Source organism: Eretmochelys imbricata, chromosome 8 (assembly GCF_965152235.1).
Source record: "Eretmochelys imbricata isolate rEreImb1 chromosome 8, rEreImb1.hap1, whole genome shotgun sequence".
NCBI classification, from domain to species: domain Eukaryota; kingdom Metazoa; phylum Chordata; order Testudines; family Cheloniidae; genus Eretmochelys; species Eretmochelys imbricata.
In genome coordinates, this window is record NC_135579.1 from 84,148,186 (window position 1) to 84,170,424 (window position 22,239).

The window sequence follows — 22,239 nt, forward strand, 5'->3', positions numbered from 1 at the left end:
ACATGTGCAAATTCAGATTTTGTGGGGGTAATATAGGTAGCCAGTTTTCCAGATGTGTAGGGCTTACATGTCAGGGGAACTGGGATCTTAATTTTGGTTTCATAAATAGTTCAGTTTAGAAACTAGTCAAACTGTCAGAGCTTCCCTCCTTCTATAATGAAAAATCCCTTCAGAGGAAGATTGAAACTAATATTTTCCAGATTAATTTCATGCCAATTATTGCATTAGTTTTAGCTGATAAATATTCAAAGGCTAAAAGACACCAACAAGATGGATTAATTCTTCCACTGTATGAACAAAAACATTTAATATTTTATATAACAGAATTAAATGCTGTTTGTTGTTTCTTGAACCAGATCCTGGGACATGTTAATTAATTGCTTCTAGAGGACCGTAGACATGTTTCTTGGAAACAAAATTAAAGATTTCAATATTTATCTCCAATGTTCAGCCTGGTTAGCAAATAATGCTTCCAAAATACATCTTACCTGCAGAAATCTGGTGGCACCATGCCATAAACATTTATCCTGTCACAGAGTTCTAATGCGATAGTCATCGTGAACCATCCTGTGCTAAGCCAAGTGTTGGATATCTTCCTAAAAGTAAAAACATAATTAAGTTTCCAGGGTGACAAATAATTCTTGAAACATCTAAAGTAATTTCTGGGCAGTTTTCTCCATTTTTGTGAAAGGTTATGAAAACTGGGCAACCAACACCTCTTTTGCTGTCATTAATTTTGGGCAAAGAAATATTAATGTTTTTGTGACATTTACCTTAGGCAACTGTAGCCTCCAAGCCTGTGTTTATATTCGGATACTAGTTAACTACCAGAAAAATACCCTGTATCGATAATTGCTTAATGGAAACCATCACCCAACTGCATGGCGACACAGGATGCCATTTAGAGCCTAATGCTGGTCCCATTGTGTATGTCTACATAGCCTGCGGCAGCAAGCCTCCCAGCTCGGGGCTTGCAATAGTGCTCTAAAATAGCTGTGTAGACAGTGCTTTGAAGTTGTGGCTATGGGACTCGAGCACGTTCCCACCCAAGCAATTTCAAAGCACTTTCTGCACAGCAATTTTTAGCGCTAGCTCAGATCTGTGGACCCCAGAGACTCACTGCCGAGAGCTGTGTAGATATACACATAATTTCAGTGGGACCAGGATTTGATCCCAAGAGCTCAATCCAGCCAAAACGAGCTTTTGCAAGTGCTGGTCTGTGGAGGTGCCTCAGCTACTCTGTGTTCCATACCTGAGAATTCTAATTGTGATTCTTAGCAGGGAGTCTCCTTTCTTCAATGACTAAAGCCATTGCCATCCATTAGCCGTAACATGACACCTCTTGCACAAGATCAGAGACTCTGACTCCACCTAGCCTGAGTGTCATTAATGGCATCTGGCATCTCTGAACAACAATGTGGGATTCCATTTGAGGAGTAACCCAGATATCCTAACCCAGATATCCTGTGCCTGGCTCCTTTCTGGCTAACTGAACATCTGTAAGCTGGGGACAGTCTTTAAAAGGGGCATACCTGATTCCACTCTTGGGTGTTTATGTGACTTTCAGGTTCATTACTGAGGCTTCCAAGGAACCATGTATGCCATCTATTAATCTCCACCCCTTACTACTGATGAGGAGACTAATGGCTAGCATAAATTAGTCTACTTGACTCACCTCAGGAATGGACCTGTCCGCTATGGGAGAACAGTAAAGACAGCAGCCTCAATCTGACCTTTAATTTCTCTGTGCCTTGGGTCCACATCTGTAAAATGGAGATAGTAATACTTCCTTTTTCCTACCCTATGTTCTGCCATGTCTATTTACAGTGTAAGCTCTTTGGGGCAGGGACTGGTTTCTCACTGTGTGTATATGCAGCACCTAGCACAATGGGGCCCTAATCTCAGTTGGGGTCTGTAGGCACTATTGCAATACAAATAATAATTTTCCAGCTCAAAGGTGGAGGGGGAAGGGATAAGGACCCAAGGAGGAGAATTTGTTTGCATGCCACAGAAGTGAGAGATCTGGGGGGGAATAGACGTTCTCAACAGACAAGATTCCCCCAACGTCTAGGGTTTGCACAGCCCAGAAAACCCAGGGCATCTGTCAGAAGGGTCTGGCCCTTTTCAGTTAGACAATTATTTTGTTAGTTACTGTAACTCTCAAGGTTTCAATAAATAGGAAAAATAAAGGAATTTAAACAAACTTTAAACACAAGACAATCAACGAGCATGAAGAATTTAAATCTGAAAACCTGTTCAAGGACCACTGTTAATGCTTCCATCTCTCTAAATGCCACCTCTGCAGTATTACAGTACAGAAACAGGGTTACATTGTCTTGCCTTTTCATAAAAGATTTTAACAAGAGTCCTACAAAAGAATATCTACTGTTTTTACTCCTAATCAGCTGTAATGAAAGAATACGAAGAGCTGTCATGTGCTTATTAGGGGGAATTATCAGATATTCTTTTTTATGATGAACTAACACATTGTGCTGATAATTCTGTAGTGCACACTAAATTACAATTAAAGGCCTTTCTGCTCCACCAAAATCTCATTTATAATCTCTGTGGAAATACTCTTCCTGAAGTTATTTCATTTATGCTTCCTTTATCTAATTACTGTAATATTGGTTCTGAATCATATTTTCTTAATGTACCCTTTATTCAATTACAAAGTTATTTTCAAGTACAGTTACTTTGTAATATCAAAGTATATTGCTCTGCAGCCTCTGTCATTTGCCATACTATTTCATTGGTGACATTTTCTGAAGGTTCTCCTTCAGTTTTAAAAATCAGACCTTTTTTTATAAATCACAATACATCCAATTATCCTTTTTCTCATAATACTAAAGACAGAAATGGATGGCTTGATTATTGGTTCCTTGCAATCAGATTTCTCCCCCTTTGTTTTTTGCAGTCAATAACTCAGTAGTACTCAACAGGGAAAAAAAAAGCACACTGAGTAGAGAAGATTCTGGGTTACACAGTGTTCTGTTCCTGCAACCACAGCTCTGTAATTGTCTTTTTCTCTACAAATTCCTTCCTGCCTATGTTTCCTTTCACATTCCTTCCTCCTTCGTTTGTGCTGCCTTTTCATTTATTTTCATCTCTTGTTTTAATCTTCTTAGTCCTTCAAGTAGGTCAAAAGTGTCCTCTAAAGGAGCATTTCTTCTACAGGAGCATGCGCGTCTTCTTATTACCAACAGAACTTGTTTGTAAGACCAAATGCTACAAGGATCCCAGTGCCCTTGGTTCCCACTGGGAGCGGAAGGTGCCCAGAACTGGGCTCACAATAAACTCAGCTATAGGGTAATTAAAGGACAAAATTCCCTTCAGGTTTTCACTTGTCCTACAGGACAAGACCATGCTCTGAGCAGATGTGACTGCAGAGGTGTAAACAGCCCTCACTCTGTGCACACACAGAGCCTGCTCAGATCCCTGCTGTGTGCCTGATATCCCCACTGCAAGTGAGGAGGCATGATTCCACCCTCCCACATGTGTAGCCAGCAGAGCTGGCCAGATAGCAGGGCAGGAAGTAGCCTGCCTCTCAAAAAGGGGTGCTGCATCTTACCTTCTCTAGAGCAAGAGGGGGCCAAGGGAAGTATTGTGACTGGGAGAATACAGCACTGCACTGCCCTATAGGCAGAGCCTGAGCCTAAATGCCCCATCTAGCCCACAGTGAAGCCTCATTATACTTACTGTTAAGTTTCACTCCGCTGTATACTGGGGATGCAGCTAATTCCATACAACCTCCAAAAAAAGTATTAAATGATCAATTCCCTGGGGATTGTCAGCTTCCCCTTCTTCTCCGCTCTGGCTGAGCAAACTAAGAGAGGGAAGAGTTTTTTCTGTGCTGGTAGATCACCTCCCCCAGCTGTCGTTTCCCTCTGCAATTACAGTGAATGAAGAGAGGCCCTGCCACCACTTCGAACCGAGAGAGGATCTTTAACAAGTAGGCCTAGACATAGTTACATTATGCTCATACTGGCAATACATAAGGTAGGCTGGGGCCAGAGGATACAGTGTATCTTGGTTGCAGTGGTCCTTTACCTTACAGTGTGGGCTTCTAAAGGGTAGGGACAGCTACCTATCATTATTATTTATTATCTGTGTTGCAGTAACGCCTAGGCACCCCAGTCATGGACCATGCCCCCATTCTGCTAGGTGCTGTACAAACACAGAACCAAAAGACGGTTCCTTCAGCCAATCAGGAGCAATAATCTGCTATGGAGTGACTCTGCCTTGCCCCTGCCCTGCAGCCTGGAAGACAGGACACATCCGTTATGGTTGCCCAGTACTAAAACCAGCTGTATGGTCTGGACTCTCTAGTAAGTTTCGAGGTGGGGAAAACTGTTCACAGTGATTTACTGCACTGTGTACTCACCTCTTCGTTTGTACTGAAGTGGGGACCTTGTACCATTTTTACTGCTGCATATTTAATATGTACAAATATAATGAGTTAATAAAAATAAAAACAAATGTATTTTTCTTGAGAATGTCCTTGGCTTAAAAGCCCATTTACCTACATTATGCACAAAAACACTCCAGTTGTGCAGTGGTCACTTATTAAAAATTTCATTTAAAGATCAGTCTATACGTTACAGATGGTCTCATAAAGATCTATCATAACAATTTCTTTTTTCTCAGCTGTAAATGGCAGATGAACTGTCCAGAAGCACCTAATATATGAAAAAAGTGTGTATTTGTTTTACAGGAAGCTTTACAGCAGCAATGTTGAAGAATGCTTAAATTCAATAAGTAGCCATTATAATTCACAAAACAGTAGCATTTCCTCCATAAGAAAGTAAAACCTATCAATTCTTATTTTTCAAAACCAGTAAAAAACTGCTTTCAGGTTTATTACCCCAAAGTGAGATGTAAAACGCAGTGTCCATCTCCTGGCTGTTTCTTTCTGCAATTCCCTTGCTTGATTGTATTCAACACACACGTTTTTAGTGTTATAAGTTAATGGAAAAATATTCAATACAAATTATTTTGATGCACATTTTTGATTTAAGTTACAAAGGCTAAGTGTTATTTAGCACGTAAAATCATATTACAATCACATGTAAGGGGCATGATGTTCCCTCTGAGTTAATCTGAAGCTGATGAGTTTAAATGCCATTATTCTGCAGCTATGGAAATTTCCCCAAATGTACCCACATAAACTTCCTCACCTGTCTTTGCCAGTTTCCCGTTTGAAGAGGTCATCAAATTGAAGCATCTTGTGCCGAGAAACCATATATACTTTTAATTGAGGTAGTATCTGATTCATCAATTGCAGATTATTATAAACCAAACCTTTTCCATCTCTTCTCATATAGCTGCTGGGACCCCAGAAGATAAACACAGTACCTTGACTCATATTTAACAGTTCATTCCGGTTTCGCAGAATTCTCTGGATACTAGAATGTGCAATGACTCGAAGGCTAGTTTTGTTTCCAACATCTTTTCCATAACCTCGAGTGGGTGCATCGTTCATTCGTATTACACACTCAGTCTGGTCAATTCTGTTGCCTTGTTTGCTTCCCAAGAGGTGTCCAGAACTGGTTACCAGTGCACAACTCTTGCAGTGCATTTTTAAAGGCTGCAAAGAAATAAACCCTTCAAGATTAACTGCAATCACTTCTTCATCCACTAGGCAATAAAATAATTATTACTAATTAATTTACTCATATATTGCACCTTTTAGTACAAAGATCTCAGCGTGCTTTCCAAACACCCTGCTGGGTAGGTAAATGTTTTCTATTAACATTTTCATATTCTAACAGATTTTATTACTTAAAACATTGCTTTGGTGAATGGAAATAATATTTTAATCAGGTTTCTCTGGTGCCAAATGTCAGCAAATTGTCTCCCTTGGATTGTCATCTGCAGCATTAATGTTATACAGGTAACAGTTCAGCATGTAAGTACACTCGTTTTAAACAAAATCACTGTCAAGATTATCGTAGTGCTTAATCAATACATTTCTTTGTCTTTAATGCATACACATATTTTACAATCGCACTGATAACTAGTGGTTTGCACTTTTTCTAGACTGTCTGTCAAGTCATCTTCAAAAGATACACAGTAACAGGAGATGGAGTACATCTATACAATGTGTGTTTACAAGGCAATGGAAGAGCGGAAAACCACAAACTTCCATGAAAATAAGCCAGGTTATTAAAAGATGTATAAACTATCATAATCAATCTGTAAATACATCTTATCCCATTGTTTAACAGGAGAATGAAGAAAAAGAAAGAAGGAAAGCTAAAGATAATCAAATACGCAGTGTGCAGCAAGGTGCAGTGAGTTCTCAGTGATGATATACTGAACTAAGACGACAGGACTGTTTCATGATGTGGCCCTTCAATAGGCTCCTGTGGAATGATGATATCTTGCAGCATTATTCACGATTTGTTGAAGAGGTCTAGATAGTCTTTCCTTGATTAAGGAGAATGCAGTAGCCTACATGTCTCCTTCCATTTGCTGTGCTGGCCTGAGCTGGATTTGACCCTACATTTCCAAAGAGCACAGTGCTGGCCTGAAGTACTTTATCATATCCCTCTGTCTCTCCAAGAAAACTGAGGTTACTTGCATTGTTTGCGCTCACCATCCCAAGTTCCCCTCTGGGGATAAGGATGTTTTTGACCAGAGACCTTGTCTATGGATCATCCTCTCTGAGGACATCCATCAGATTTCCAGGGTTCAGAGCTAAGTCTTTCCATTTAGGTCAGCACAACATTGTACTGTCTATTGTGCACCAGCTCTTCCTTTCTTGTTTTAGTTCTTTTGCACTGTTCTCTTAGTAAGAGCTTCTGGTTCTTGTAGGCACTGGGCACAGTTTTGTTTTAAACTTTGTTTAAAATTTGTACTACGTCTCAGATTCTGTACTCAGAAATGAGTATTCTAGAAATCAGTAAATAAATTCTATTAAGTAACTATACCTGATTTTTGCAAGAGATATGCAAATTCTCTATGTACTAAATTATCAACTAGCACTATCTCCAACAGTCACTGTTACAAGTGCAGTGACATTAGAAATGTCTCAGAAAATGAAGAAATTTTGAATGATGATAGCAAAATTTCCTACAGTAAGTTGTACCAATAAAATAATAACTTTGTAATGTTACATTTTACAGCTGTACATGAGAAGATGAACCAAGCACTGAATCATTAACAGAGTGACAGCCGTTGTGTCATAGTTAAGAGAGCAACTGAGTTTCTGTTATAAACCTGATTTCAGCCTGACCTTCTATGTATATTGTTCTCAAAACATGTAAATTAGCTCTTTTTTTCTATAAAATCTGAAGCAAGTCTGACAACTTGTTCCTGAACTATGAGACCCTAAACTAGAGCTGTTAAGCACAAGTCCAGACGTATTCTAATGATATTTGTCTGTTTCCCACTTTATACCAAAAAAGGCAAGTTAACTGACTTGCATGGATTCCCTTAGCTGAGATCTAGTGCCCCGGAGCAAAATGTAGTTGATTAAATTCAAATTACCAGAGCAATTAACATTGTCTTCAGTAACACTGCTGAGGAATATCAGTTCTGGTGACCTCAGTGCACAGCTCATCACAACAAATGCTGAAGACCTAAGCTGGCCGTGTTTAACAAACTAGTCTCTAGTCCCTTTCCTTATGCAGATAGAGCTCACACCACATGACTCCGTGACTTGGAAGGTTTGTCAACAGAAATGAGACTTTGTCCTTACAAAAGGCATGCAAAGGGGCTGAGGACCCTCATACATTCTATTACAGGTTTGTGAAGGCAAGGGGGAGAACGCAAAGAGCATGGTCAGCTTCCTGAGCTGGGGCTGAGGAGACTTGATGGGGGCTTCTCCCTTCCTGCAGGAAGTGGGAAATACCCCCACTGATCTCCTCCCCTAGCCCCTCAAGCTCCACTCCCACTTCGTGGACCTCAAGAGATTCTCTGATCATGCTCTGTGGTTCCTCTCTGATGAACAACAGGAGGTTCCTCAGGTAGAGGTGGCAGTGAAGATGCTAGTGCACCCCACAATGACTCTTACATGCAAGCTGCCCATGAGCACCTTCCACACCTGGACTCCTCCTTTGACTGGCAGGCTGTACCTCCAAATCATGAGGTTTCTAGGGGGTGGAGTGCAGGAGAGAGGACACAGGTGCATGAAGACCTGAGAGGCAACAGGTCACTGGCTGGAGCTAATGAGGGGGAGAACAGGGCCTACGGGAGAAATGAGGACTAGGTGAGGCGTAAATGTTTGGGGGAGGGAGTGCTGCCAGGAGCACAGGATCCTGGTGAGGAGTGGGATACTCAGGAGCAGGAGGAGAAGTCAAGCAGGAAGCATTAGAATTAGCACTTCACTGCCTTTTTCACCCAACAAGCCACCTGTGGTTCATGAGCAGGAAATCGCATTGCTGTAAACAACAGGAGATTCATCTGTTGCATAAGCCAGGGAAAGTACTTTCCCCTTCCTTCCCTCTGCAGTGCTAAACTCTCCTGCCTCGCCCTCACTGCTCCTTGCAGCCCCCTCCCCAAAAGCCATGAGCATAAATCCACTCTCCCCAAAGCTCCCTGTAGCCCCTTTCCCTTACAGTCACCCCATAGGTCTTAGGGCTCATGATGGACCCACAAACCTCGAGGCCTGTGAGGGGAGGAGTTCAGGGACCCTAACAATCATAAGGATTATAAAGGCTTGTGAAATTCCTCACCAGACCACATGCCTCTCTCAGCAGTTGATTCCCATACTCTTGTGCATCTTATAAGGCGTACGAGAGAGAGGCTCCCCTCTCAAGACTCACAGAAGGTATAGATTAGTGCGGGTCCCCTCCTGCAGGCTTCAGGAAGCCAGGGTGACAAAGCTCCCCTACCCCCTTACCTATCTCTTCCATTCCCCAGTCCAATGACCAAGCTAAGGAAATCCCTCTCAAAACCCTTATTAAGATGGAGTTACGGTTGCAGACACATATCAGTGGTCTGACATAACAGTGCTTTTCAAAAATGGTAAAGTGAAAAAACAAAATACAGTAACTCCTCACTTAACATCCTCCCATTTAACGTTGTTTTAAAGTTACGTTGCTGCTCAATTAGGGAACATGCTCGTTTAAAGTTGTGCAATGCTCCCTTCTAACGTCGTTAGGCTGCCTGCTCTGTCCACCGCTTGTAAGATTTTGTAGAAGAGCAGCGACTTTACAAGGGAGCATTGCACAAGTTCCTCTTCTCTGCCTCCTCCCCCTCCCTCCCAGCACTTCCCCCACCGCCCAGTGCTTCAGACTTTCGGGGGGGGGGAGGGAAGGAGGAGGGAAGGAGTGAGGATGCAGCGTGCTCTGGAGAGGAGTGGGAGTGGGAGTGGGAAGAGGCGGGCCTGGAGCATCCCCTGGCAAAGTCGGTGCCTGTTCTTCTCCGGGTAAACTGCCACTGCTACTGCAGGGAAGGTGCTTCCTAGTGTCCTTGCCTGCAGCGGGCTGTGCCTGTGTGGGGTAAGCCAGGGGCACTTCCAAACCACAGTACAGTACAGTATATAATGCCTTTTGTCTGCCCGCCCCAAAATTTCCTTGGAACCTAATCCCCCGCATTTACATTAAATCTTATGGAAAAATTGGATTCGTTTAACATCGTTTCACTTAAAGTTGCATTTTTCAGGAACATAACTACAACGTTAAGCGAGGAGTTACTGTAACCCACCACCATCCGCACAAGCTGCCCCAAGATTAGAATGCCAGGAACTGCAAAGTCAAAGTTACACGTCTCAAGCCAGGCACCCAAACTACCTGCATCCCCAGCAGTGCCCTAATAGATAGTCTTATCTATCCAGGTCTACCATAACCAGCCAGTTACTTTTGATCACAGACCATAAAAGCTAGATTGTCTTAATTGTAACTGTACAGAGCCAGATTCTGCCACCCTTTCTCACAATGAGTAGCCTCATTGAAAATCAATGGGTCTATAGTATATCCCCATTTATCTGAAATCCTATTATTTGAAACCCTGCATCATCTGAATCCCTTCCTTGTCCCTCAGCATGAGATACATGCTGCAGAGGGCAGCTCTCTCATGGTGTGGGACAAGAAAGGGACTCAGATAATGTAGAAGTTTGGATAACAGAGCAGAGACCCCCGCGGGGCATTGCTAGAAGGATGACAACATCAAGCTCCCAGATGCAGGGGAGGAAATCCTGCTACTGAATGGCTCCTGCCCTCTCAATTATCCAAACTCCTGATTATCCGAATAAAATCCATGTCCATCTCCCCCAAGCTATTCAGATAATCAGGAATATACTGTATTTGTGGAGCAACATACTACTCAAGGTAAGTAAAGGTGGCATTGTGGCTGGGCTAATTCACAGCTTCCTTTATGGCCACCTACAACGTGCACAAAAACACACAGACACTTTTATTATTATTTACATATTCTGACCTGCTAAAGCAGGGGTGAGCAAAATTTTTGGCCCTAGGGCCACATGGAGTATAGAAATTGTATGGAGAGCTGGGTAGGGAAGGCTGGGGGAGGCTATGTGTCCCCAAACAGTGAGGCATGGCCTGGCCCCTGCCCCCATCCAACCCCCACCTGTTCCCCACCCCTGACTGCCCCTCGGGACTCCTGCATCCTACCCAAACACCCCTGCTCTCTGCCCCTGACCATCCCCCCACGACACCCATCCCCTATCCAATTGCCCCTGCTCCCCAGCTCCTGACCACTCCCGAGACCCCCACCCTTCTCCAATATCCCCTGCTCCCCACTCCCTGACCTTCCCCCTGGAGCCCCCGCCCCCTATCCAACCCTCTTTGCTCTCCCCGCCCCACGTTACATGTGAGGTGGGGGAAAGGGGGGCTCAGTCCTTTCCCTGTGCGTTTCCCCTGCTTGTCTGGGCTTGGCTGCTGGGGACAGGGGCCAAGCATGCTGGGGGTGGAGGAGGGCCCTGGCTTGCTCTGCCTCTGTCCCCGGCAGCAGGGCCCAAGCCCCTTGACCGCCCCCGCAACTCCACCAGCTCCTCGCCCCCCCGGAACTCCACCTGCTCCCCACTCCCTGACCGTGCTGCCCTGGAGCACGAGGGTGCTATAGCCGTGCTGCCTGACCGGACCTGCAGCCACGCTGCCCAGGCGCTGGGGTAACTGTGACTGCGAGGGAGGGAGGGGAGCAGAAGAGGAGGGGACAGGGGCTAGCCTCCGCCCCGCTCACCAGGCTGCCGGAGAGTTGGGCTGGCTCCTCCGCAAGCCTGTCCTGACCCCGCTCCCTGGCAGGAGCTCAGGGGCCAGAGGAAAGGGTCCTGCAAGCGGGATGTGGCCCGCGGGCCATAGTTTGCCCCCGTCTGTGCTAAAGGCATCCACACCTCAAGTAAGGGCCTGATCCTGCAAACCACTAAGTGAATTCAGGCCCAGACACTGCAAGGTGTTTAGGCACCCAACTCACCGAAATACCTTTGAGGATCTAGGCCTCAGTGCCTCACAGGAGTGCTCAGCGCCCCATGAGATTTGGCCCTGTGGCAGCCAATTATCCAGGCTATTACACAGGTCTCCAAACATAAATCTCATATTCCTATTAACGTACTTGCAAAAAAAGAGCAGAAGTTAGTGTGGTGACATTATTATTACAGTTAATACAGAGACATGTACGTATGAAAAACGTTATAAAAGCAATGTTCTGTGGTGCACACCTTTGACATGGTACAGGCTAGGAAGGAAGACGGAAGCTGGCATTAATATGGAGCAGAGTTAGGATAGTTTGGGACATCCTTGGTTTCTAACAATTGAGGGTTTATTTATTTACTTATTTCCTCTTTCATTCTTGGAAAGTAATATCCACTGAAACAGCATATAACTGACTGCAATCCAGCTTCATCTTAATGAAGATTTGTGTGTGGAAACAGCCACTGAGGAATGATTTTTTTTAATTAAGATAATCTTAACAAAAAACCAAAACAATCTTTTCAATGGAATTACTAAAAAAATTAAACAATTTGTGTAGTGGTATTTCCAATGGGTGTTATAGTCTCATTTTTCACACAGAGCTAAGTCCATTTTCATTCACACAAATGCATTACTAAAATCCTGAGGGACCTAATGATACGGGTAGAAATATTCATGCCTTTGTGACTCAGGTTCCTAATGAGTATTTACATGCGTTTTCCTTCAAGCATTCGTCTGCCACTTTGATGAATTACGTACCAGAAGGCACAAAGGTGAACTAGTTGCTCCAGCATCATGCATGGGAAAGCAAGATGAACTGCTAATGAGGTTAAAGGAAATGTAGTCAGCACCAATGTTAATTCACATACTTTTGAATATCCACATAGCAAGGCATTTTCACCTAAAACAATTTCTGCTGGTTTCTTGCCTACTGAGCTACAACTTATTAGTTTCTTTAGAAAGCCTGCCAAAGAACCCATCAATTGCAAGGAAACAAGGACAACAACCATTGGAACCATGAAAACCTATTTTTTTTAAACACATATATTTTTATGAATGTTGACATATCTGTTAACATACCCTCTCTCTCCTGCTTCCACCAAACTATTTCCTTTGTGAAAAATCTGTCAGTGATTTCCCACTTACTTCCCGAGCAATACTTGGGACCTGATTTTTTGCAGCTGCTCCTTGCAAGTGACTCCCATTGACTTTACTGGGAGTTTCATGTACTCTCCAAACTACAGTTATAGACTGGGGCCCAGAACCTCCAAGTTACTGAAGCATTGCTCCACTCGGTGTTATGATGTTTACTTCCTAGGAGGTCTCCTGCCCAGTGGAATCCTCAGTGCCCAGCAAAGCACCTGGGCTCCCCATACAATGCATGGTGAGAGTTAGGTGCCTAAGGAAGGGATTTTCAGAAGCCAATCAGGTGAATGGGGCACCTCCTAAGCTAGCCAGGAGTGAAACACCAAGAAGAGTCGCAGGGAGAGAGGCTTAGGTGCCTAAGCAGCTGACCTGGTCTCCCTCCTTGTGCCTGAGATAAGTGCCCCGCTCTAACTGGGAACCTCAGCAGTGAACACTCTCCTGGAAGCAGGCACTGAATCCGCTTAGGTAGCCCGTGCCTGAGCAGTCTAAACCATCGCTCTTTCTCTCCACCCTCTGCTCATGTTCGGCAGTTCTGTAATTATTATAGCTGCTTAGGGCTGGAGCACACCAACCCCCTCAGGTGCCAGGAGCGTGCCAGCGGTACAATGACTTGGAGGCGAGCCCTGAAAGTGTTTCAGCAGCGAGGCCTTGTAGGCACTAGCCCTTGCGGGCTCCGATAACCGCCCAGACACATGGCAAGTAAAAGGGTATTTTACTAGGTTGGCAAGAAAGGCAAAGGTTGCAGATACTCTAAGTAGAGAAGCTTAACAGTTACAATTCATAGTGAGCGACAGCGGTAAATGTTTGGGTTCCTGGGGCAGGACAGTTGAGAGACAAGGTTCTACAGGCCTAATGCCTCTCCAGTCCAGTCAGTATTCCAAGCACATTGATGCTTGCAGGTTTCTAGGCCAAGCTCAGTTAATGTCTCTCCCTGGCACCTCTCTCACACTCACCCTATGTGTCCCTATGCCCCAGGTATCTCTTGTGTGGATGCTGTGTTGTCCCTTGACCTGGCCTGCATTTGGCCCTTCTGCTGCAGGATCTGACAAGTATCAGTTCTTAGTCGGGACTTCCCCCCCTCACCCCCAATATAACCCAGCCACTGGCAGCCACCCCCTCCACCCCCAATATAACCCAGCCACTGGCAGCCACCTCACCACCCCCAATATAACCCAGCCACTGGCCACCACCCCCTCACTCCCAATATAAGCCAGCCACTGGCCACACCCCCCCACCAATATAACTGGCCGCCCCCCTCACAATAACAAATAGCAGCCACCACTGGCCTTCCATCCCCAACCAATTGAAAGGACCCAATGCCGATTAATTATTACTAAACTAGCTAATTAAACTTTTTTTTTAGTAATAGAGAACCATGTTACAAAAAAACTCAACAAAATACACACACACACACCAGACACAACTTCTCCCACCCAACACCACAACCTGCCCACAATAATGTCAGGTGTGGCCAAACTGGCTCATGAGCCACATGTGGCTCTTTTACAGTAAAGTGTGGCTCCCGGAGGCCCCCACACACGCTCCCCCCCATCCTCCACCTACTGGGCAGGGGGGAGCTCAGGGCTTCTGCCCTGCAGAGGGGAGGTGAGACTAGGAGCTTCTGCTCTTCAGGGAGGTGGGGTCTAAGGTTTTAGCCCAAAAGGGGGGGGAGGCATCAGGGCAGAAGCCCTGAACCCCGGTAGGAGCTGCCCCTATGGGATCAGGCCTTGCTGGAGAGACAGATGATCCCCTGTCTAGGGCTTTGTCTACACTACCACTTTTGTCAGTAAAGCTTTTGCCGATCAGGGGTGTGGAAAAAACATTGCCCTGACCAACATAAATTTCACTGGCAAAAGTGTTGGTGTGGACAGCACTACGTTGGCAGGAGAGTCTCTCCTGCCAACATAGCTAACGGTGATCGCTGGGGTCATTTAATTATGCCGGCAGGAGAGCTCTCCTGCTGGCAAAGAGCAGCTAGACTGGAGACCTTACAGCGGCACATCTATAGCAGTACAGCTGTGCTTCTGTAAGGTCCACAGTGTAGACACAGCCTAGCTTGAGAATTTGCTTTGAGGCCTCTGAGGCTTTGGCTTGAGCTACAGCTCTGAGCTGCTCATTAGTTGCAGAGTGGCATCAGGCTTGGGAAGCTTTGCAAATTCTGGTGGGAATCAGGCACCTACAAGATTAGGTGGCATTGGTGCCTAAATGGTGAACTTGGGTGCCTAAAGAAGCAGATAGGTGCCTAAATACCTTTGAGGAGCTGGGTCTTGGACCCTGAAGGTGTAGTCCTAGGCAAATCTACAGCCAACAGCCTCATCATTTGGGGTACCAGTTGTTTAAAGTGTCTTGGTAATACTGCAGATAACTAAAGTGAGAAGAAAGAAAGTATTAGCTGTAAGATTCTCTCATTGGAAGAAATAAGGCATTGGTTGCAGCAGAACTGTCATCTACCTAGGCAATAATAATGGAGATGTAGGGCATTTCCGTGGGATTGATGGCCAGATGGGAAAAGCTGATGGCCTGAGACATAACCAAGGGCCATTAAACCTAGGCTGTCATTAATTCCATGCAATGCTCTCTGTTAAGGTAATTATCGGTTATAAATGGAAGATCCTAAAAACCTAAGCAAACCCTGACATATGGTTTTTGGGTTTTTTTAGGAGGGCCATTACCCTCATCTCAACACTCACTTCTGAGAAGCCCAAAAACAGGGCAGTCTGTATATGGGACAGTTGGGATAGAACAGATATTTTTATTCACTATTTTAAAAGAATATATATAATGCATAATTTAAAAATGTATATATTTAATTGTATCACTCTCCCTGAACTGTCTTCTTAAATAGTAGGCTTTTTCAGTCATGTTTCATGGCTTCCGATGTGAATATGCAGCACCCAGCACAATGTGGCTGGGGCATTTGAGCACTTCCATAACACAAATAAATAATGTATAGGATATTTTTAGACTACGAATGACTCACAGATCAGTCATACAAATTGCTTGAATCCCTTCTCAATGTTTCACTTGCTTGAGAGAGACAGAGAGAGAGAGAGCATGTGTGCACACGTGTGAGAAAGAAAAAGTGTTTGCGTGAGTGTAATATGACACATGTTCCTCTCCATTACAGCTTATACTTGAAAACAATAGCTGTCTGTACCCATTTTGTCGTCTTCCACTGCATTTCTGATAACTTTGTTAGATTCTGTATCAAAGAATGTGAGGCAGGTCAAATTTGGGGCACAACTTACTTAACCATGTCCATTTGGAAACTGTCCATTTAGAATCAACCACAGATATTTGCCATCCTGTTTTCATTTCCTTGTCAGCAGAATAAATAAGAGCATATGGCCAGACTCTTGGCTCCACTGATCAGGCAGTGCCAAAGGACTTAGAGCTGCCCTAATTGGGCAGCTAGAGGTTTGCCCAGTGTGGGGAATCCCAGTAGTGGAAAGGTGGGAGAACCAGCTCTACACCACCCTTGGCTGCTCTTCGCTGCATGTGACATGCCAGAGACAAGGCAGGGGGCCATCGCAAACTGTAAGTATAAGCCAAGCAGCAGCCATTAGCTGAGAAGCAAGAAGTCACATCCTCACATTCCATCTAAATTACGTTAAAACAACGTAATATCAGGCTGTGAAGAAGGAGACCCTGTCCTAATGGCATTTGGTCCAACCCCTCAGACAGAGACAAACACCTACAAGATCTCTATCAAGTATTCTTACAGCTACAATACCCACCTGACGAAGTGAAGAAACACATTGACAGAGCCAGAAGAGTACCCAGAAGTCACCTACTACAGGACAGGCCCAACAAAGAAAGTAATAGAATGCCACTAGCCGTCACCTTTAGCCCCCCAACTAAAACCTCTCCAGCGCATCAGCAAGGATCTACAACCTATCCTGAAGGACGACCCATCACTTTCACAGATCTTGGGAGACAGGCCAGTCCTTGCTTACAAACAGCCCACCAACCTGAAGCAAATACTCACCAGCAACCACACACCACCCAACAAAAACACTAACCCAGGAACCTATCCTTGCAACAAACCCGGTTGCCAACTCTGTCCACATATCTATTCAAGGAACACCATCATAGGACCTAATCACATCAGCCACACTATCAGAGGCTCGTTCACCTCCACATCTACCAATGTGATCTGCCATCATGTGCCAGCAATGCCCCTCTGCCATGTACATTGGCCAAACCGGACAGTCTCTATGCAAAAGAATAAATGGACACAAATCAGACGTCAAGAATTATAACATTCAAAAACCAGTTGGAGAACACTTCAATCTCTCTGGTCACTCAATTACAGACCTAAAAGTAGCAATATTACAACAGGGGGGCTTCAAGGGCAGGCTCCAACGAGAGACTGCTGAATTGGAATTAGGTTGCAAACTAGACACCATTAAATTAGGCTTGAATGAAGACTGGGAGTGGATGTGTCATTACACAAAGTAAAACTATTTCCCCATGTTTATTTTTCCCCCCTACTGTTCCTTACACGTTCTTGTCAACTGCTGGAAATGGCCCACCTTGATTATCACTAAAAAAGGTTTTTTTTCTCTCCTGCTGGTAATGGCTCACCTTACCTGATCACTCTCGTTACAGTGTGTATGGTAACACCCATTGTTTCATGTTCTCTGTGTATATAAAATCCCCCTATGGTATTTACCACTGAATGCATCCGATGAAGTGAGCTGTAGCTCATGAAAGCTTAGGCTCAAATAAGTTTGTTATTCTCTAAGGTGCCACAAGTACTCCTTTTCTTTTTGCGGATACAGACTAACACAGCTGCTTCTCTGAAAGAAAACTTAGTTTGATAGCATCCAGTCAAGAAATCACTTATCAATAGTTGTGGTTGTAAAATCTTCATTTCTTTATTGTTTTGTCATTATGGTCCCCACTTCCCTATTGTTTATCCGTCTCTGTCTGGTTCTTTAATTCTGTCTGTTATATACTTAATTTTGCTAGGTGTATATTAATTAAGGTGGTGGGATAGGATTGGTTAGAGAATTTTGTTATACTAAACTTTAATAACCAATCCTAACATAGTGTAACGATTGGTTAAGGTATAGCTAAAAAGGACTCAAATATCACTATATAAATTGGGGTCCAAAAGGAAGTTCTTTGGAAACCAACTCCAGGACACAGCCCCAAAGATCAGAGCTGACAGACTTCAACAATCTGCCAGTGACACCATGCAGAAACTGGAGTCCCCCAGATGGACCTGCTCCTGACTGGCCATCAAGAAAAGTCCATCTGTCTTATTGGGAATGGTGAGCACTGTATCTGTAGTGTGTGCAGTCTGGTTTTGGTGATTGTTAATAAATAGAGGTTATGTAGTATAATACTGTGTAAGGCTCTTTCACTGGTAAAAGACCCTGTAAACCCACAAAAGATTAAGCCCTGAGTCCACAGGGAAATGATATTTTCTCTGAGTCCACAGGGAAAGGGTGTTTGGCTGGAGCCCATGGAGGAGTAGAGCCCGGAGCTCATGGAGGGTCCTTTTCGCCTGGAGCCCTAGGAACTGGGAAAGGGTAGGGATGCCTAAATTAAGAGGGTTACGCCTTGAGCCCTAGGAACCGGGTAAAGTTTCAAAGTTTTTGACTTTTATATGTAATTAGTTACCTTGTGATAAAAATCAAAATTTCTAATAATGCTGATTTTCATAAGGTCTCCCATTCAACAACATAGGAGGCAAGCAAACAAACTAACATTGGAATTAACTTCACTAGGAAATACTACAGTTTATTTACTGAGCAGCTAAGGTCATGGTGGGCTAACCAATGGTAACTGTACCCAATAGTATAGGAAGAGACATAGGTGTTCGAATCTGCTTGTTAAGCCCTGGGTGCAGATCACAGTGCTACTAGCTCTGTGAACATTTTCTTCCTACAGGAAAAAATTAATTTCTGTATATTGACAATGGTGACCTGTAAAAAAAGGCTGAAACATATTCTGGAGTCAAGAGTAGCTTATTACTGAGTTCAGTAGAGGGAGTATGTCAGTTTAGAATCATTAGCATCCCTCATAGATATCAACTTCTGACACATTTGGGCCATTTAGTGAGGCAGAGAAGGGTTAAACAACATTTCCCAAACCCTTTTGGACTAATCATCTTCAGCTAAAAATTTGAGACTGTAAGGGAAAAATATCAACAGGCTGCTAAAGTAACTCTGCAGCGTGGACTCTGCTAGAAGCACATATTGAATCTACTTCCCCACGTAAAGTATCCTCACACCTTCTTGTCAACTGTCTAAATGGGCCACCTTGATTATCACTACAAAAGTTCTTTTTCTCCTGCTATTAATAGCTCATCTTAATTAGCCTCTTACAGTTTGTATGGCACATTCCACCTTCTCTGTACGTATATATATATCTTCTTACCATACGTTCCATTCAATGCATCCGATGAAGTGGGCTGTAGCCCACGAAAGCTTATGCTCTAATAAATTGTTTAGTCTATAAGGTGCCACAAGTACTCCTGTTTTTTTATTGTCAAAGCTGGAATTCTTGACAGACAGTATTCCCTTTTGCACTGCAATATTTCCACATACGTGGTATTTCTCAGTGCTGGCAGTGTTTGTTTAAAACAAACAAACAAACAAACGAGGCTCAGATCTGAACTGAAATGAAAACCCCAAGAATCCTCGACCCCGAAGATTGACCTCTTTGGCTCATGAACCATACCATATCAGCTGCCTGCTCTCCATAAGCACCCAAATAAAGGTGTAAAGTAAACGCAATATAAAAAATAAAAGCTATTATTTAAAAGAAGCCAAAAAATGCCTACCTTTTAAGTTGGGACATCATAATTTCCAGTCTCCCTCTGTACAGAATGTTGCAGATATCCATATTATTTTTATGAATATCGATATTTCCATCTATTTCATTACTCTCATAATGAGAGTATTACATTGGTGCAAAGAATTAGTCCTTGGGGGTTTACGTGTCTGCAGAAAGGCAAGCAATGGGTGTAGATAGCCCAATCACTGATACTTAAACAAAAAATACAGGTGTCAGGAGCTTTTGTTGATTTGTCCAAGGGGAGAGAACTGGCTGAAGAAAATTGACACTAATGACTCTAATCCACTGTTACAAGAACAAGGTTTGGATAATGGAAAAACTGCAATGGAGACACAGGAAGAAACATGGGTTTTAGAGTCTGCTGTTAAACAAGCTGCTACCAAGGAAGAGCAGACCAGAACCAGAAGACAAGACTGTGAAGGAGGCTCCGCTAAGGAAACTGAGGCAAGGTCTTGCCTGCAGATGTTTGTTATTTTTCTGTAAATCTATACATCTCATGCTTTGTCTGAGTAAAGCGTGATTGGTTTACAAATTCCTCTGCAAATTGGTGTGTCCCTTACTTTGTCATGAAGTCTCTGAAGGGTGGAACTGTAATCCAGAGTAACCATGAGTCTGGAGCTTTGGAGAGGCCATGCATAAGATATTGGGGAGATGTGGGGGGTTAGCACTGATCTTGGGGGCTAGTGCAGCTGAACCACAGAGCCCTATATCCAGAGCAGTGGCACCAGATTGAAGTCTATACCCTGGGAGGGTGCTTGAAAGACCAGATATAGGGACAGTGAGTGCTCACTTAGTAAGCTTAAAAGCACTTGGGATCCAAGGTTTGGTCCACTACAGCAGCCTGATGACCAACCATAACGGGAACTCAACCAGCGACTGTAACCCCCTCCCTTCCCAGTGTCATTGCAATTTTTGTAGATGTTTATAAACTTTTTTTTTTAAACAGACAACTGGGGGTTGGCTAATGTCTGCTTTCCTAGAAATTTTGAATTAGTTCATCAGAAAACAGAAAGCACACAACCTGAAAATTTCTGGACAAAATCCCAAAGTTTTTGGACAAGTTTTCAACCTAAAATTTTCAGCCGTTATCTGCCCCAAAATATATATATTAGCAATTTTCAGGCAAAACAGTGCTGCAAAATGCCCAGCCTTGTTGGTTTTCTGATGAAAAAAAATCAAAATTTTCTTCAGGAAAAAAACAAAGAACCAAAAACATTTTCTAACCTGTTCTACTGTAGATGTGCTCTCCTCAGCTCCTGTGCTTCAGGTTTCATCTCCCTTCTTAGTCATTTCAGACTATTTTAAATTCTATTTTACTGGCATGAATTTTGTTGTAGCATTCCAAAATATATCCTAGCTAGTTCCCTCTTTTCCCACTGTGAACATCCTAAGCATTACTGAATATCAGATAGTTTTCTTTAACTCACTGCACATTACTTTGATGTCTACTTTTCAAATGTGAAGTATTTTTTAATCACTGCCCTTTCCACAGAACCTCATCAGCATTTCATGCTTGATGACAGCAGCTCCTAAGTTCTTTCCAAGTTCAGTGTAGTTTATTATGCCTGGTTTACTCCCAGCTATTGCGTCTAGAATAACCTCTGTCATTATTCATTGTTCAATGATTGTACAAGCACATAATCCCAGACTGTGCCTAAAAACACATCTCCTTCCTTCATTTTCCTACCTGATTAATTAATTAACTCTAGAGCCAAGTTCTGCTCTGTTACATGGATAAAACTCCCACTGATTCATGTAACTTAGAGCAGAATTTGGCCCTCAAAGCTTTATTTTTCTAAAGTTCATTTTCTTCTGCTATATGAGTCAGTGTAGCAAGTCATGTTGCTCAACATGTCTTTTCCGTTGGCTAAGTACAGCTGCCCTCACTGCCACTCTAGAATTTATTTCCAAAATACCCAATTTTGTGCCCCAAAATGCTTGCAAGAATAACCTGGAAACTGCTAGTCCAGTCCTCTCAATAACACGGAAAGAGGGAGTACGTGGGAAAATAGAGAGAAACTCTGCCTTAAAATTCTCAGCCTCCATCCACCTGAATTTCTGTTAAAAGAGGCTCCAGATCTAAGCAGCTCTGAGTGGTAAGAAAGTTCAGATTCTGATTTGAATTTTTTATCCAATTTTTTTCATATAACAAGCTGCAACCCAAACTCCAGATTGGAACCCTCAGAAATTTCTGAAGAAGTCTGGATCTGGGTCTAAGTTCAACCTTTTGAGATATATGCCCATCTCTCTCTAGTCTGAGGTGTACGATGGAATTGCTTTCCGGTTGTGAGTTCTGATCTCAGCAGTATGAGGCTGTTTCACACTGGTACATGGCTTCACTTTGACAACACAGTTGTTATGCTTTGCAAAACTCTCTGTGAGGATGTTAGTTCCAGGGAGGGCACATAGCTTAATTTACAGGTTGTGCACACTAACTCAGACTATCCCTTGAACTTTCATTCTGTAACTACTACACTTTTAAGTATTGTGAGGTCTACTGTGTAAAAGCAGAGAAGAGCAAATATAATTTTATTTTTTGTTGAACTAGACTTTGGAACCTCAGAAAGTCTGCCAAAACAGAGACCCAATGACGGACATTGAGCAAAGAAACAAAGGTTAGGAGATGCACTTCTCTTGATAGTGTTAATCCTTATGCACAGCCAAACAACAAGCATTTGCAGCAAAACTCAGCAATTCAAAAAAGGTCTGGCAGGCTTATTTTTAAAGATAAACAGGTCTGTTTATAAAGATAAAAGCTAAAACAAACCAAATACTTATTATTTGTCTTTGTTTCTTCGGCTGCATAGCTTAAACATGCAAATGTTAAAGAAACACAAGTATCTTCCATTTCCATTGAGTATTCTATGAGTTCATTACATAGCAGGACTCTGTCTTCATTTTTCTAATGATA

General features: G+C 43.3%; 1 protein-coding gene across 1 annotated transcript in view; it reads right to left on the minus strand.

Moving 5' to 3' along the window:
• Positions 1–22,239, minus strand: part of ST6GALNAC5 (ST6 N-acetylgalactosaminide alpha-2,6-sialyltransferase 5) — an 89,618-nt gene that overhangs the window by 15,196 nt on the left and 52,183 nt on the right. The window contains exons 3-4 of the mRNA XM_077824986.1: positions 5,178–5,587; positions 489–596 (exon numbers count right to left, since the gene is read on the minus strand). Coding sequence (XP_077681112.1) covers positions 489–596; positions 5,178–5,587 — 518 coding nt within the window. The remainder of the gene's footprint in view (positions 1–488; positions 597–5,177; positions 5,588–22,239) is intronic.